The following is a 17,280-nucleotide window of genomic DNA, read 5'->3' as shown; positions in this document are numbered from 1 at the left end:
ACATCACAAACTTTAAATGTGCTTCACAAAGAGTCGTATAATGTGAGAAAAGATCCAACAGGCTCAATGTAACTATTTAAGTACGAAAGAGTGATTGAGCATAGACAGGCAACGAGGTGAAGCCGCGAGTTGCTCGACTTGTGATATCAACATCACACTGCCTCCTCTATCTTTCTCCCACTCGCAAAGAAGCTGAAAAAGTTGTCGCAGGAACATAGATTATACAGTGATTTCTACTGTTGATATCTAAAAATTATTAGAGCAAAAGTTTCCAACAAGACTCGACCGAATCAAGTGACGCGTGGCAACGTACGCTATCTCTCGATTTAAAGCTTTCGTGACTGCAGGGATTCATCTTCTTGGTTCTTTCGGTAAAGTCACGTAGAAGGGAAACAATAAAATAATAAAAATAAAACATAATAAAAAAATTCTCACTGAGAATTATATTATATTATTATATTATTTTATTACAGTATAATTTTATTATGTTTTATTTTTATTATTATGTTATTTCCCTTCTACGTGACTTTACCGAAAGAACCAAGAAGACGTACGCTATCTCGTTAGCATTGCGATGAGAAAGTTTGGCAGGCAATACATAACGAACCAACAGCTTGTTTCCGAGAGGCTGGAGCTTGACAAACGACCACATTATCAACGGGCACCGAATTGAGTCGGAAGGAAGCCGTGTAAAGCGCCACAATATTGCTCGGGGGTCAGACGTGTTCGCGCGCGGTGCCGATTGATGTGTGCGACCTCTTGACCCCCCGCGCTGATGCCGAGCGGGCCACGGGGTGGAAGGACGGACGGACGGACGGGTCACCTTGCGCGCAGTAGCCCATGCAGCCTTGCGTGGGCCGCAGGTAGTAGACATAAAAGTCGCCGCAGCTGCGAACGGTGACGGGGATGCGGAAGAGGCAGCAGTCACGAGCCGCCGCGCCAGGGAAGAACTGCCAAGTGGCGCAACCCGTGACCTGCCGGGGAGGCTCTCCAGGCCGGGGCAATTTCTCCGAGTCGCGGAGCCACAGCCACACGGGAGCCTGCGTCCCGCAATGGTTCATCTGAAGTGGAGGGGGATAGGGAAGGCGGTTGTAAAGCGAAGCAAACATTTGAGCAACTGTGTCCATCTTCTTGGTTCTTTCGGTAAAGTCACGTAGAATGGAAATAATAAAATAATAAAAATAAAACATAATCAAATAATTCTCACGACGTTTCGGCCACAACTGAGGACGGCTGCTTGCGTTGTGGCCGAAACGTCGTGAGAATAATTTATTGTTTTATTTTTATTATTTTATTATTTCCATTCTACGTGACTTTACCGAAATAACCAAGAAGATGAATCCCTGCAGTCACGAAAGCTTTAAATCGAAACTGTGTCCATCGTAAGCACTTCCGATTGGCGTGGTTGGCTACGTACGGTGTGAAAGATGTTTAACACATGTACTTACTAAGGATAGAACCACCCCTCTCTCCTCGCCTCGTGATTTGATGAATCGCTATGATTCTTGGTTGTGATTGGATTTAGGAATCAGTGTTTCCTTTGTCTCAAATGCACCATCTCACTTGTGTTGTTACTCATTAGATTTGGTCTTTTGTATATTCTCTTTAAATCTCTCGTTTTATTTCCCATTTATTTTGTCCCTTTTTTATGATCTCAATTGCATCGTTTTTTGGCGTTTTGTCTCATTTGTACAGTTTTCGTCCACTCCAGTAGTCTCAATCTAACGAATAATTCTCACAAGCATGATTCTGCGCATGTAATCGTGAGTGTAAGAATCGATTTGAATTGAAAAAAAAAGCAATACCGTACACGGCCTGCAAAGCTCACATAAGTGAACACTAACATGTGTAATCCGGGTTACTTTGCATGCTGGTCAGAACTAGAGAGGTGACTGCTGTTGTCAGATCAATACGTTATTTTGGCTGTTAATGTAATATATTGCTCTTGAGCGAGCTCCCCTTCCTCCTGTACCTGCAATTAAAATGCTAGCAGTCAAAATGATCAACATATATTAGAAAGATGATCACGACAATGACAAAGTGAGAACCATTGCCATCATCAGGATCGCGAATTCACTTTGCAAAGAAATTGTAAAATATGAATAATAATCAAAAATGTTTTGTTTTACAATGATAATGTAATTCTCTACAGACTATGAATACGTTTCACTTCATAACATGGTGGGCATTAATGAAGAAAATGGACCAAAAACTGAAAAATGTGTAATGGAACATGGAAAGCATCCCTAAAATTACACCGACAAACAGCAAGAGCAATGAACACACGTTGAACTTCTTTCGCACCGTACGTAGCCAACTAAACATAAATAAGCAGTTCTAAGGAAATCAGTTTTCAATCTAGCGAGGGTGCACAGAGGACACGCTGTTGTCCTGCATCACTTTCATCCAGGGCGACCCTCACCAGCACGCACTGCGTTGGCATCTCGGCGGGCCGGCCGGCCAGCAGCAGGCGATACCAGCCCGGCGCCAGCGAGTGGTCGCACACCAGCTCGTGAATTGCCGACTGCTGGAGCTGCAGAGAGTTGAAGTCCACGCTGCGGTAAGCGTTGTCTATCACGCGGTGCCCGTCCGACAGACACTCCGGCGCTGTGGGAAGACACACGTGAGCGCGCATGTGAATGAGACTCGGAGATGGTTTATCTGTCGTTTTCCGCATGAACGGACAATGGACGGACACCCGCGAATAGGCAATGCTGCATGGTTTCATGTAGGGTGGATGCCACTTGTTAATTGCATACACCGAGGAGCAGTCGGTATCGCACATATATAATGCCCTTTACCGAGGAAAGCCTCTTTTGGTCTCAAGAACCCTTTTCAGGAGCGTCCTGCAGTGGGTGGGTTATTTACTTCCATTAATATGATTTGGCTTTGTGTAGGAGGATAGTGGAATACCTGTAAGAAGCCTAGGCATGAGGGGGTAACTCTCAGATCTCCATACAGACATATATATATAAGAACCCAATTCTGTTCTGCCATCTGCCAGCCACATTGTAGCTCAGACCTACCTGGCTTTCTCAGGCAGTCTCCCATCAAAAAACGAACCAGATCCAATCCTCCTTAGCTTTTAGAGATTTGACAAGATCGGCTGAATTTAAGACTAATTTGGTGATAGCCAAATGTACTAATTGAGTACATTTACATATACATAATGATCCTGAAATAGAATCTGTATGTTTAATATGGGTCTCAGGTATGACAGCCAACATCGCCCCTTGTCATCCGTCCCAGACGTTTGTGGGGAGAGGCCGCAGAGAGAGAGCGTTCGCATGGCAAGGTGACCCGGCAGGACACGACGCACGAAGCCAGGCCTGTGATTTATGTACCTGTCCAAACACGCGCACACACCTGACCGACACTGGCGATGACCCGACACCACACGCATACCAAAGCAGGTCTCAGCCGAATCCGCAGGTCAATCCCGCATAGCCATGTGCTAACAATTTGAGTCAAAGTACTTTAAAACAAACAAAACCGTTCAACTCCCTCATTTACTACCTTCACGGGATTCATGGCAGCTGAATCAGCTGCTGGCGTTTCTATTTCTGGAAAGCAATGTCTGTGCATAGCAAGTCACCCAGACCACAATAGTTGTAAAAAAAAAATTATTATTCCACTCAAGTTTGTTCACACAATAGACGTATCGTTTTGTTGAAAGGTGTCAGTTGAAGCAGAGGTTGTTGTGGTTTCTGCTCTGTGTTCTTGACTAACCCACGAATGAGAGTCTTGACGAGGCTAAGGGCGGTGTCTCACGACACTGATGAAAACTGTTTCTTGTAAATAATTAGTTTTAAGGCATATTGTGAGATGTAGCCGATGCGATCGTGACCTGCATTACTTGTTTATATATACATACACAAAAAGGTGTAATTTCCAATAAACTTAACTGTATATTTGTTGTCATATGATACATTTTTTTTCTCTAGTGAATAGTGTAGCATCCAAAATAGTTTTGCATAAAAAATATAAAACACTTCTCATAAATACCACCAGCTTTGTGCAAATAAATATTTATTTATACAAGTCTGCAACTATTTAAACCTTTGTCCCTAACGTGTTCAAGCCAAAATGAAATGTCCATTTTTGCCAACATCTTGTCGTTTTTTCTGCCAACTGTGGTTTACTATAATGCTGGCGACATTCCACCGTGAGCATTTGTGATGGTTCATACATTGCACAGTTGGAATAGCTGCTGGAAGTTATTATTTTAAGCAGCTCGGAGTGAAAACTGATTTATCTTTTTTTTTTTAAACATCACACTTTATTATTTTGAAATCACGTTAACCTTTTTCTACAAACTTTGCAACATCTTAAGTTGCTGCATACGATAGTGTACGACTTGCCCACACCACAATATACGAGTGCCGTAAACGGTAGGCATGGAACGAATAGAGGCAGGTAACAAGTGCATTGATGCACTCCTTCTTTGGTATGGCCGATGGGAATGCAGAGCAACAACTACAATTTCATTAGTGAAAGAGAGAGGCGTTATCCTCAGGGTAGGTCTGAGCACATTTCTGTGCTTGTTGTGGGAATTTAGAATTCAGAGGGCTGCAAAACATTCCGCTCATGGGAACAAAACAAGCATCTTGTGTGGTTGGTGGTGCTTTGTGGGCAGTAGCGCATGGGAAGTCAAAAAAGCTTTAATTGCAAAAGCGACTGAAAAGCCACTTGGCTTCCTGCTGTGGGAGCTCAGAACCCCAATTCAGTGACTGCCCGATGGAGAAATCCCATCACCGTGGCTGATGCTACCAGAGCAATAAGTTATTGCCATAGACCAGTTAGAGTGAAAGGTCAGCCGTGGACATGCTGGTCGCCAGTGTGGTCCTGCCAGACCCTCAACAAAGCCCGCTCCAAGGATAGTGTCCGCCTGGCACATTCATCTGCTTGCATTTGAGCCAAAGCAATAAAATAAAATAAAAATCGTAAACAAGTTTTTCCAATAAATATCACATGCATTTGTTTCTCCATTCTGACACAATAATTGATGGCAAAACTATCGCCGTCTCTAAACAGAAGAACTACATTTTTTTTAGTAGGATTCTACATTGGATGTTTATGAACCCACAGCACATTTTTGGCACTGCAAATCTATAGTGTAACCCAAGGTTTTGGAGCACCAGTGGTGAGTATTTAGCATCATAAAACATTTGACAGTTCTTTTTTAGCGCTGGCCAAGACAAAGCGAGCCACAACGCCAGCAGTGTGAGCTTTTGACCCAGTGTTGCGAGTGAACCGGGCGGCAGAATGGGGGACGCCTGTAAACGTCCACACTGGGCCATCAAACCCCTTGTGTGAGCCCCCAAATTAAGAGCTGTGTATCTACACGGTCATACACCAATATTATCCACAGGAGCCATTGGGTCCGCAAAAACTACAATTATGAGTCGCCCTACTCTTCCAATTGTCTGCCATCATTTTCCAAGAGTTTATTTGCAGAACAGCTTCCAATCATACGCACATTTTACGTGGTTAGGAGGAGTCGCGTGGAAAATTCGTCCAATTACCCACGGGTTATCCACTGGGATTGACTGCCTCTCTTTCTCGGCATGCACTTTGGGAAAATATGGCATTACTTGAATTACCGTGCAGGCATCATTCAATTATATTCAGTCAGGAGAAGCAAAGCAGTAAATTCGTCCAAATATCTGCGATTTCCACCCCCCCCCCCCCCACAGTTAAGTAGAGTAGTTTTTCGAGTAACCCCATAGATAAGAGGCTCTGTCACATTGGTCCTCCACATTACGGTGGATAATAGGAGTGCTCCGACAGATGCACGGGTGTCTGGTGTTTAGTTTGCACATTTACCACATGGCGTTCGGCGGGGCGAGTGAACTCAGCTAATTCACATGCCAGAAGTTTAAATTTGGTACTGTTATGGAATAAAGTGTATTAAATAATTATCGTTTTCTTGGACCAGTGGGTGGCCAACATGATGCCAATGGAACTTTGCCAGTGGAACTTTGCATTGAGCAGAGACAGTGGTCATACATCTGCAGATGATGCCCTGCGATCATGTTACTTGTTTTTACCCTTCAAAAATAATTTGGGGAATTACATCAAAACGCTTATTGTTCATTAGCTATGAGATTATTGAAAATATTTCCTCTCATGTAAAGTCATTTTCTACTTGACACACAGTACAATACTGGATTTCTCATCATCATCTTCACGTGCAACACCAAGTGTTGATGGGTTTTAAATAGTTTGTAATAAACGTATAAAAATAAAGCTGTACTGCCACGTATTAACGGTCTGATAAAATAAAACTATGTTATAAATGCCACACTTCTGCAAAATGCCTTATTTTGTATTCCTTTGTACAGGGATCTGAGGATTCTCATTCTGTTCTTCCTTTGTCCTTGAACTTCCAGCCTGTTAAGCTAGAACAAGCCAATCCGCAACAGATGGTGCAAACGCGCACTCAAACATTTATGGAGACAGATGCACAAAAAAAGTCAGCTTTGAATTACTTCAGCACAGCGTCTCACCACGCTTGGGGAGGCGGGCCCGGGTTGTTACAGAAACTCGCGGAAACACGCCTGCCAGTATGGTTACAGTTACACAACAGCTGCCAATGCGATTACACCTCCAAAGTGTGTATATTATCGAATGGACGCACACTGGAACCACAGTCACTCACTGGTTTCGTAAAAACAACATTACTTTGTGCTCTGAACTATAACATTCAAATGCACAGTATTGCAGGAGAGATTCTTTTGTCCATGACCCCATTACCCGTGCTTCCTATTATCCGTAGCAGCCGGAGCGTCCTGGAAGAAACTCTTATTATCTGAGGTGCTATTCTTCGTCTTATCCGTGATTTTCTAAAGTTTTTCCCATCCTGCTCTGTGGTGCGGCTTTCTATCTTCCGCAATTATTGTGGATAATTAGAAGGTGAATTGCCAATTCATCCTATTGTCCGCCATTATCTGTAATCTTTCCCAGAGATAAGTGGAGGAAAATCATGGATATATTACTTTGGATAATAATAGGATCTGTGATATTGGTCCCCCTAGATCAACACGGGCAAAAGGAACTCCCCTTGTTTAATATAAATCTAACAAGTTTGTATCGCAGCAACATTTTGTATTAAATGTGTTTATGTTTTTTAAAAAATACTTATGCTGTAATTCTTTATCTCCTCGTGTACGAACTCTTTGGAAGAGCATCCAATATATTTGTATCTCTTCCCTAAAAAAGGAAATATCTCTCCAGTACTGTTTATGGTTAAATGCTGGGTGCGTTTCAAATGCTCTAATTGCATTTCTGGAAATAATGAGAGCACGGTATTTTCTCTAAACACAATTAAACATGGAACATATTTGTTACGTTCTTGCTGCCAATTGTGCCTCTAGCAGGGCTACTAAAGGAGGAATGTCACATGCTTGTGTTCCAAGACCACAAATCACCGACTCTTGTGGGTTGTTAGACCTGGTGAGGGCACATTTACATGAACGCAACACGGTGCAATGTAAATTAACTCACACTCATGTCTCTTGCGTTGCTCGGTAAAACTGCACAGCCTTTTTACACAAATGAATAACAGGATTTAAACAACATTCTCGGAATTTCGATTCAAAGCTTTTCGTGACTGCAGGGATTCATATTCTTGGTTCTTTCGGTAAAGTTACGTAGAAGGGAAATAATAAATAATTGTATTGTTTTATTATTATTTATTATTTCCCTTCTACGTGACTTTACCGAAAGAACCAAGAATAGGAATAACATTCTCGGAATTTAAAAGTTACAATAATTGACAAAACATAACATTATTGCATAGGATTAAATTCATACAAAGTCAATCTCATGGCTCAGTGGGGTGGCTGCAGCATCATCATCATCAAATTAACCCAGGGGAAGTAGAGAAAGAGTTAAAGCCGTGCGAATCATAGCAGAGCATGTGAAATCTTCGTGAGAGAAACCATACCAGTGCCTTTCCTTGACGTGAACTGCAGTGTTCATGTACATTACAAGGGGGGTGGGGGGGGGCAGGAAACAGCTGTGGGGCTGTGTAGGCCCAAGTAAGATGTAAAATTCTGCAGCTGGGCAGCCATGGGCTGCCTCCTCGGTCAAGCAGGTGGCTGCACCTAGCCAACCCACAACTCTCCCACCATCAGCAATTTCCCAGCAGCCACCGAGGCCGATTCCCTCCGTCTCTGTCATTTTGGCATTCCAAGTTTCTACAGTAATGTCGCAAATGCAACCTTTAACGTGTACAGGATGCAATATTTTAAATGTGGTCTTTAGGCTATGGAATAATTTTGGCTGCACTACAACTCCTTCTTATGATCACGAACAGCAAGCAGAACTTAATATTTCAGAGGGGAAAAGTTATAATTGGATTAAGGTCTTGTTCTAAGCACCCTGGGCGTATTGAAATATCAGTATTGGCCTGCACTCATGCATGAAATTACAAAATGACGACTTTAAGAGATGAGGTCATCGAGGGGTTATAACAGCTTACTTGTGAGAGGCAAACGACTAACGTAGGTATGAGGAAAACGTCAATATAACACGTGGAAAGGATTGCGAGAAGCATGTTATTTTCACAAGTTAATTACGAATTGGAAACGTCACAGATACCTTGGAGTTAAATATATGAAGATTAAAAAAATGGTAAATGTTGCAGCTACTGCAAGAGAATCATTGCGAGATGCATGCTAGAGATTACACTGACAGACAGAACGAGGGACACATGAATCAGACAGGAATTGCAAATCAGAGCCACCATATTGACTATTAAGGATACATTTATAGAAGGGATGATGGCTGGTGAACGAGACTGTTGATGGAATGGCAACCAAAGGAAGAAAAATAATACGTCTTAGAGGATATGGAGAAATGAGAAGCCAGATGGATTGTAACATCATGAAGCCGTGAGGGATTGTGATGACTTTGGGAGGCCGGCATCCACCAGTGGATAATAATGATCACGCCCAAGGAAAATGTTTGCGATTGCACAACTTAAGAACATGTGGGGCTCAGAGACCGCTGGATCTTGTATCATAACATCATCACTCACCCCAACCACAAGTCGACTGACTACTTAAATGCACTTAAACTGTGCAGGCACCCACTGATGCTGTTTAATCCTTGGCTCGTAGCCATCCAATAACATTTAACTGCAAAACAAACCCACCGTTACAGCTCATCAACATCGACTTACCTTGTGTCCCATCACTTAACGTTATAAACAACGATTTCCTTGGAAATCGCGGGGTTGTTATGACTGTCATGACGATATTATTGCCTGCACAGTCATTAACTCCAACATTTTAGAACAGTTTTTTTTAATAAAAATAAATGTTCCACTAGATAGCATTCAACTTGGACTAATTCGCGCTGGGGCTCTGCCCTTGCAGCGAAGCGCAGTTGTTTCGTAGCAAACAAACCCAAACAGAAATTCCAGTACAACAATCCAAAAAAAACATCAATGCAACCCCATGAGAACATGCACATTGCAAAGGCCAAGTTAATAAGAGCATAATTATTTCCTGCTGTCAAATGCATGAATATAAAAGTAGAATATGTGGCTATTTAAAAATGTATTAAGTAAATGTTATTGTGGTGCAAATATCTGACAGGTGAAAAATATTAGTTACAAAAACGCACCCTAAAAATATTTGTTGTGGGTTGTATTGGATGCAAAGTTTTTAAAACTATATTACGTACTGGAAAAGAGCCTCGCTTTACGAGACTGATAAAACGCTTAGATTTTTTTAAAGCCCAAACAATCCTTCAAAATGTAAACACAGCTGCTCCACTGAAGCTTGTATAAAGTTCAAACTTGAACTAATTTATCATTGGACGAATATAATTACGGTATATATATATACACACACAAATACATTATGTAACAATACATTCAAAAACGCAACTCCTCGTGTGCCAGCCAGCAATAAACTTTTGGCTATTTCCACACAGTTCACAGTATGTTGGCGGTCACGGGCAAGTGACCACAGTTGCCTGGGGCAAAAATGTGACAATGGCTCTGCTGTTTGCTTATATGAGCGAGGCACGGAGCAGCCAAAATGAATTCCAAAACACGGTGTCCTATTTGGGGATCACCAAGTGGCTTTCCGATGTGTTTTTCTTTTGGAGTTGTGCCACGTAGTTCGTCACCGTGATGTTCCAATGTTTCACTCCACGTGCTGGGGCTTCTTCCAAGCACACGCTGAGAGATTCCTCGAGGGTTTCTTTGATCGCGAACATCCACGCAGTCGCACCAAGTGGCTTGTCACGGGCACACTTTTTGTCTGCTATCCTGCTGTTTAACTTGCTGAAGGTTTCATTACCAGCTAAGTAAACGTGTGCAGCAACATAAAGCCAGGAAGCAGAGCTTTTAAAAACATCCTAAAGTAACAAAAAAATAAGACCCCTACCCCTCCTTAACATTTCTAAAGACAATTTTACTTGAACCGTTTGTCAAAATTATTAAAGCTGCCAAAACAGTGGAAATGCGTACGTTGCATTTATTCAGGGACATAATTAATTTCTGTGCATTTGTATTTAGAAAACCCACAAAAACTGTGCAACAAAAGAAAGAATGCGTGTAAGCATCATTACGCCAAAGTAACATTTACAGTCCTTATTTTAATAACAATAATAAAATACATTTGTAAAGCGCGTTTCACAAGGTACTCGACGCAAATAAATAAATAAAACGGCATTTGCCCAAGGGGAGCAAAACGAAGAAGTACAGGAGCTAATTTAGAGAACCAAAGCGAGACCAAATAAATGCGTCTTGAGGCTGAATTTAAAAGCCGTCGTAGTTTTAGTAAGTTCCATGGTGATAATCTATTAAAAGGGCAGCGGGAGAGACTGGTATTAAAACCTGTGCTCCATTAGTCATTGTAGTCAGATTTGTGGAATATAGGATACGAATGAACATTATTTAAATGGAGAAATTAAAAGAGAATGCATGTAGGAGTGAAGCAACTACTGCTGCCTGAACTTAGGACAAGAGATAAAACCAACCTCTCTGATAATCTAAAACAAGTGTTGTAGTATCTCAGTGCTGTTTATATACAATAATGCTCTTTACATATCCAGAGTAGCCTTACTGAGGATTCTGCATTGTAATATTTGGTATAATACATATATTGTACAATGGAGCATACCATGTCGTGCATGATTCGGAACGTTGCAATTCCAATCATTGCAACTCCAAAATCATATTACAGTGGTGAGTTTCACATTCGCGTCATGGGGTACGGAATATATGCCCACAACTATCTTTAGCTCGAGCCTAACATGCTACTTTCCAGAATACTTCCCAATTTACATCTTGGCTTTCATTTGGCTTTTCCTTTCCACGTCAGCCTAAGGTCAAAAACACATTTCAAGCCTCATTTCATGGAAATAAGCTACTGCCTATATGACCGGTTGACCATGAAATTTCACCTTTAAAACAAACTACATCGCAAATTCCTGACAGGCATGACGGTTTGTGGGCTGAAAAGTAACTAAAAATAAACAATTGCATGAAACCTCAAATATTGTATTCTCTCTCGAACATCGGATCCCATTAGAACCCAATCTGCTATCTAAAGTGTACTTTCTAAAGTGTACAATGAACACATTTTCATCATAAAACATCAAAACACATGCTCATTCAAAAAGGCATCGAGCTTAGAAAAAAAACCTGCCCCTCTGCTGGGTGATGTCACGCCCCCTACACAGGAGTCATAACTCACACCAACAGGGCGGCTGTGTGCGGCCGGGCTGAATAAATATCAATTAGTAACGGGTGGCCAGGTTGGGTGGTCTCGTAATGTGTCGCTGCGCTGCTCAAACTACAGCCCGTACGCTTCGGCTCAAAGGAGGCATTTTCTGTGCCTCCAAACGGTGGGCACACAAACTTGTTCGAGTGCGGTCTACCACGTGACTTTGTGTGTGTGTGTGTCTGGTGTGTTGTGTGTCTTGTGCCACGAGAGCTTTCACTACGAAGCAGAAGTGCTTTAGCTCAAACACCTTTCGTGCTCTCCAAACAGGCATTCCGCAACGGAAACGAGCGCGTTAGTGGAAGGAAACAGAGGCAAGGGGACGACCGATAACAACAAGTACGGACTCGAGGAGCGGAAGAGGCAATGCGACGGAGAGGAATGACATGGAGACATCAGCAACAGATAGGATAAGATGGCCAACGTTGGAGTAATGCTGCCAGAAGATCCTGAACCCAGCGGCCTCTGTAATTGGGCTGGATGGGAAGTTGGAAAGATATTACACTCTGTGTTTAGCGCCATTGCGTTAATGCAGCTGGCAACCAGATTTGTATTCATTCCCGGCCACGGATAACATTAGTAACATGATCCTCTTGAAAAAGTGTCTTGAGACTTGGTGAGGCTTTTCTGGGTAAACAAGTGGTTTATATCTTATTGGTTCTTTCGGTAAAGTCACGTAGAAGGGAAATAATAAAATAAAAAACATAATAAAATAATTCTCACGACGTTTCCGGCCACAACGCAAGCAGCCGTCCTCAGGTGAAGAACAGGTCTGTCGGAAAGACAGCGTCTGAATCATTCAGACGTCGTGAGAATTATTTTATTATGTTTTATTTTTATTATTTTATTATTTCCCTTCTACGTGACTTTACCGAAAGAACCAAGAAGATGAATCCCTGCAGTCACGAAAGCTTTACATCGAAAAGTGGTTTATATATATGTACAAGTTGAGATTGAATCTGGACTGGCCCTGGGCACTCCCTTCACCATCCTGCACGGATCAACAGTGGTGAAGTATGGTCAAACAATCCTAATGGCTGCAAGGCATGGGCAAGCCTTCATCCAGCAGTGGATTGATAAAGTACTGTAACATTACAATATTCGTCATGGCACAAGTAACTGTGAATTAAAGCACACGACCAATGCTGGGTGCAGCAGCGCATGATAGTGAAATTCAGAAGGCATTCCTTTCCCAGCAATGTCTCTTCATATATGGATGTGCTACACGGCAAATGTATGCAGGAGGTGTAAATCCTGTGAAATAACTTACATAGACTGACACTAAACTCTGTGATAATATGAATGTTAACTATAAATCACACTGATGGATCAAATGATTAAATGTTAAGAGACCCTGGAGATGAAAATCAACTATCTATGATTCAATTAATGAAGACTCTATCGTAGGAACTTTTCATTTGAAGATGTCTGTATACAGACACTTTGCCAACCTATTATGTCGAGTGAGAATACTGTACTGTAGAAAATACATGTATCTCTCAGCGCGTGATTTAAAACAGTCATGTCATGTACTGTTTTGCATGTCTTGGACCAAAACAACTTGTAAACATTGGATTGAAATAATTCATTTCTTTCCAGATAACTAAAAAAAAAACAGGGCAAGCCTTGCCAAAACGAAGGATTTGGCACGTTATGTAAACTGAATACATTTACGCTGCATTTGAAATAACAACTAGATTACTTTTAATATACCAACACACACACACACAATTTAAACACAAACGCACGCACACAGCCTCTGTTACCTACATCCCACAGCGAGGAAAAATGGTGCGATAGGATGAGCATCTTCTTTGAACAAAAGCCGCAGTCAGCAATCTGATCTCCTATGTGGCCACTGTGCCATCGGGGGTACAGCTGAGGTCAAAGGTAGCTTCGGGCTTAAGTAGAGAAGTGATCAGCGGGGTTAATAGGAATGAGCAGTGGCACTAAATTTAACGTGCCACTGATATTTTAGGGGAAATGTTGGATAAAGTGGGTGACATTCATCTTATTTAAAGTCCTGTCGCAAACGCACTCTTGAAACTTTTTAATAGATGTGCAATGATTCGGCCTCAACTGGTAACTCAAAGTATCATCGCCATTCAGCATCACGATGCAGTTAAAGAATTGATTCTCTACTCTACTCATTGGTTCTTTCGGTAAAGTCACGTATGTAGAAATAAAATAAAATAAAAATTAAAATAGATCACGATGTTTAGAACGCAACACAAGCCCTCGTACGCGAACTCAGCAAACCTGAGAAATATAATGCGATGCAACCCAGCCGTGTGTGATGTCCCCTCTCTGTGTGTGTTCCCTCGCTGTGTGGTTTACACCATTTTCATCTGAGGATGAGCGCTTGTGTTGTGTTCGAAACGTCGTGATCTATTTTAATGTTATTTTATTTTTCTTTCTACATCCGTGACTTTACCGAAAGAACCAATGAGTATAGTAATTCATGCAGTCACGAACGCTTCAATCCTAGATTAATTGATTCTCTCTTTAACATTGTGGTTAATGCAGTGGCCACTATTGTGTGCATGTGTCATGGGAACTTTGTTATATGCGAATACATGAATTACAAAAACACATTTATTCGTACACATGCACTTCTATGCATTATCATACCTCTGCTTTTCAATACACAACAAGTAAAGTGAAGCGTCTGTGATCAACTTGACAGTTTCGATTTAAAGCTTTCGTGACTGCAGGGATTCATCTTCTTGGTTCTTTCGGTAAAGTCAAGTAGAAGGGAAATAATAAAATAATAATAAAATAATAATAAAATAAAAAAAATTAACATAATAAAATAATTCTCAAAACGAAACGTCGTGAGAATTATTTTATAATGTTTTATTTTATTATTATTTTATTATTTCCCTTCTACGTGACTTTACCGAAAGAATCAAGAAAATCAACTTGACAGTTTTCCTCACTACATCAACGCACGAGAAAGGCCACGGCCAATATCACGGGGTAACTCGCCAGGCATTTTCGATGACACACTTGCGTGTTTACTTTCTGACAATCACGGTACAAGAGGGGCATTGCGCGTTTGACATAATCCGTCCTGAGGCAGACGGGCGTCTGATTGTTCCCTAAATGAACGGTTGTTAAAGGATGCTCATGCATTGACATATCTGCACAGCCCCTGGTGATGAGGTCACCTGATGACATTCCGGCGTGCATCGACCCAACAGGGATCAGGGCTTCGCTTTGTGTAAAAACTCTTGACAACTGGCGCCAGATCACGGTCTGCCAACACCAATTCATAATAAAGGAGATTCCGCAATTTGTGCCACGGCACAGTTATCTTTACATTATGAACCTGCTCTTTATTGGAAACCAGAAAAACCCTTTGTTACACTTAATTCACTGTCAGATGCATCAATTCTCGCAGTGTGCGTGCCCCTTATTTTTGGGAACATAAACTGGATCTGCACAAATTGGAGTGTTTAACTTTCAGCACATTTTAATGTGCACATGCTTGGTAAACTGCAACACAGCTAAGGTCAGAGACCTTTCTGTAACTGGTAATGACATGACATTGAAACTGTCTGCGTGTGCTTTGTTCCAATTTGTGGAGCCATATATCCAGCAGTTTTACTGGAGCTACGTTTATTGCTGCTGCTGCACTCCCGCCATGTTTATTGGCAAAAATGTGGCTTTGACATTTTTCCTTGGCTGTCCCTAAAACCCGTGGAGCTAACGTTCAAGAATATATTCCATGGAAACAGCTGCATCCAACCAACCACGCTGGGATTCGTCCAGTACCAGTTGAGAGTTCTGACTTGCAGCCGCCAACCGTCAGTAGCTAATCTGCCTAACTTATGCAGTTTTGTTTCGCGTTAATTGGTTTGCTCAGCAATCTTTTACGTTTCAAAAAGTCACCAAGCACAAGACAGAAATTAAACCTTTGCCTACGTAATATGCACATGCAATGGTGAGCAGCTCCATTGTTCGCCCTCCAGGTCAAATTATTCAGTAATTCTGGGCCTAAAAGCTTCCAGATGTGTCTCCACCCCGTGCCAGCTCCTCTACTTGAGCCAGGAAGCACGATGGTGCCGAGCCACACTTCTTCATTGGTCAGGCACGAAGCCGCGGATAGGCGAGAAAAAAATCCCTCACAATGAAGGAACACTCCAGTTTCGCAGACTGGAAATCCTGAACGTAAAAAAACACACACACGTACACTGAAGAAATTGAAAACATGGATTAAATAAGAATGTGTTTAATCACCAGTGTTATTTACTGCAATACTAATGATAGGTATTTGTATTACAAATAAAATAAACATTTGAGAAAGAGTAGTTTTATCAGTACATCAGAAAATTACGAGGGCTTTCAGCAACATATTTTCACCAGGATAGCCTGGGTCCTGATGAAACCTCTGGATTCAGAGTGCTGGCTGACTGCTTCCTTACACTGGGCCTCAAACCTGTACCTGGGAATGGTGAACTTGAGCAAGTCTTTGATTATCACCCTGGAAATCATTTGCATTGAAGTGGGGCACAACCTCCCAGCATGTTGTCTCTCAGAAACCAAAGGGCATTGTTTTGGAATCCCTCATTGCGTCTAAATGTAAACGATCCCAAGGCACTTATAAAACAAAGTAGGACATCCCATCTGAAGGCCACATTTGTAAAAGTATAAACTGTGAGTCCCTTGCGCTGAGCTTTTTCACACTGATGCTCATACCACACCACACCAGACTGCTGTATCTTATTACCATGTGCTATTATACGAGATGTAAATCACATGTTTTTTCTGTACTGTATACTACAACTAATGACAGCAGAGGTGCAATGTGCTCTCCTCTTTATTCATTCAATCACCACAATTCAGGGTCAGAATTCGATTCACATTATGCTTGTGTTCTTGGTTCTTTCGGTAAAGTCACGTAGAAGGGAAAAAATGAAATAATAAAAATAAAACATAATAAAATATGTTGATATGCAAATTCCTTTGTCAAGGCGCCCTTCCTCCTCTAACCCAGCTTAAATATACACTGCCAAGCTTGGTGGTGTTCATTCAGACGCTGTCTTTCCGACAGACCTGTTCTTCACCTGAGGACGGCTGCTTGCGTAATGGCCGAAACGTCGTGAGAATTGTATTTTATTATGTTTTATTTTTATTATTTTTATTATTTTATTATTTCCCTTCTACGTGACTTTACCGAAAGAACCAAGAAGATGAATCCCTGCAGTCACGAGAGCTTTAAATCAAAAAATTATGCTTGTGTTTTATACCTTTGTTGTGAATGTCGTGGTTGATATTGGCTCGAAGGTTACAGTACTGTACGTACAACTTATAGTATATTAATTGAAGAATCAGTGATCTCAATAATTGATATTTACTGATGATTCGATGTATTGATATACCTCTGACAAACACTGTCAAACCACCAGCAGTGACAAACCACCACAGCACTGCACTCAAAGATTAACTCTTGCCTTTCAGTTGGTCTGAGCGAAAACAATGCAAAGCACATGCTAAGGACAGCACCCTGTCGTGTAAACGGTTTACATGTTGA

General features: G+C 41.6%; 1 protein-coding gene across 1 annotated transcript in view; it reads right to left on the bottom strand.

The window, feature by feature from the left end:
- The window catches only part of LOC144942029 (von Willebrand factor D and EGF domain-containing protein-like), a 64,908-nt gene that overhangs the window by 42,982 nt on the left and 4,646 nt on the right, over nucleotides 1-17,280 (bottom strand). Inside the window, exons 2-3 of the mRNA XM_078868648.1 lie at nucleotides 2,423-2,607; nucleotides 824-1,061 (exon numbers count right to left, since the gene is read on the bottom strand). Coding sequence (XP_078724774.1) covers nucleotides 824-1,061; nucleotides 2,423-2,607 — 423 coding nt within the window. The remainder of the gene's footprint in view (nucleotides 1-823; nucleotides 1,062-2,422; nucleotides 2,608-17,280) is intronic.

This window comes from Lampetra fluviatilis, chromosome 2, assembly GCF_964198595.1.
Source record: "Lampetra fluviatilis chromosome 2, kcLamFluv1.1, whole genome shotgun sequence".
NCBI lineage: Eukaryota > Metazoa > Chordata > Hyperoartia > Petromyzontiformes > Petromyzontidae > Lampetra > Lampetra fluviatilis.
The sequence above is the reverse complement of the archived record's forward strand: the minus strand, read 5'-3'. Positions and strand labels throughout refer to the sequence as shown.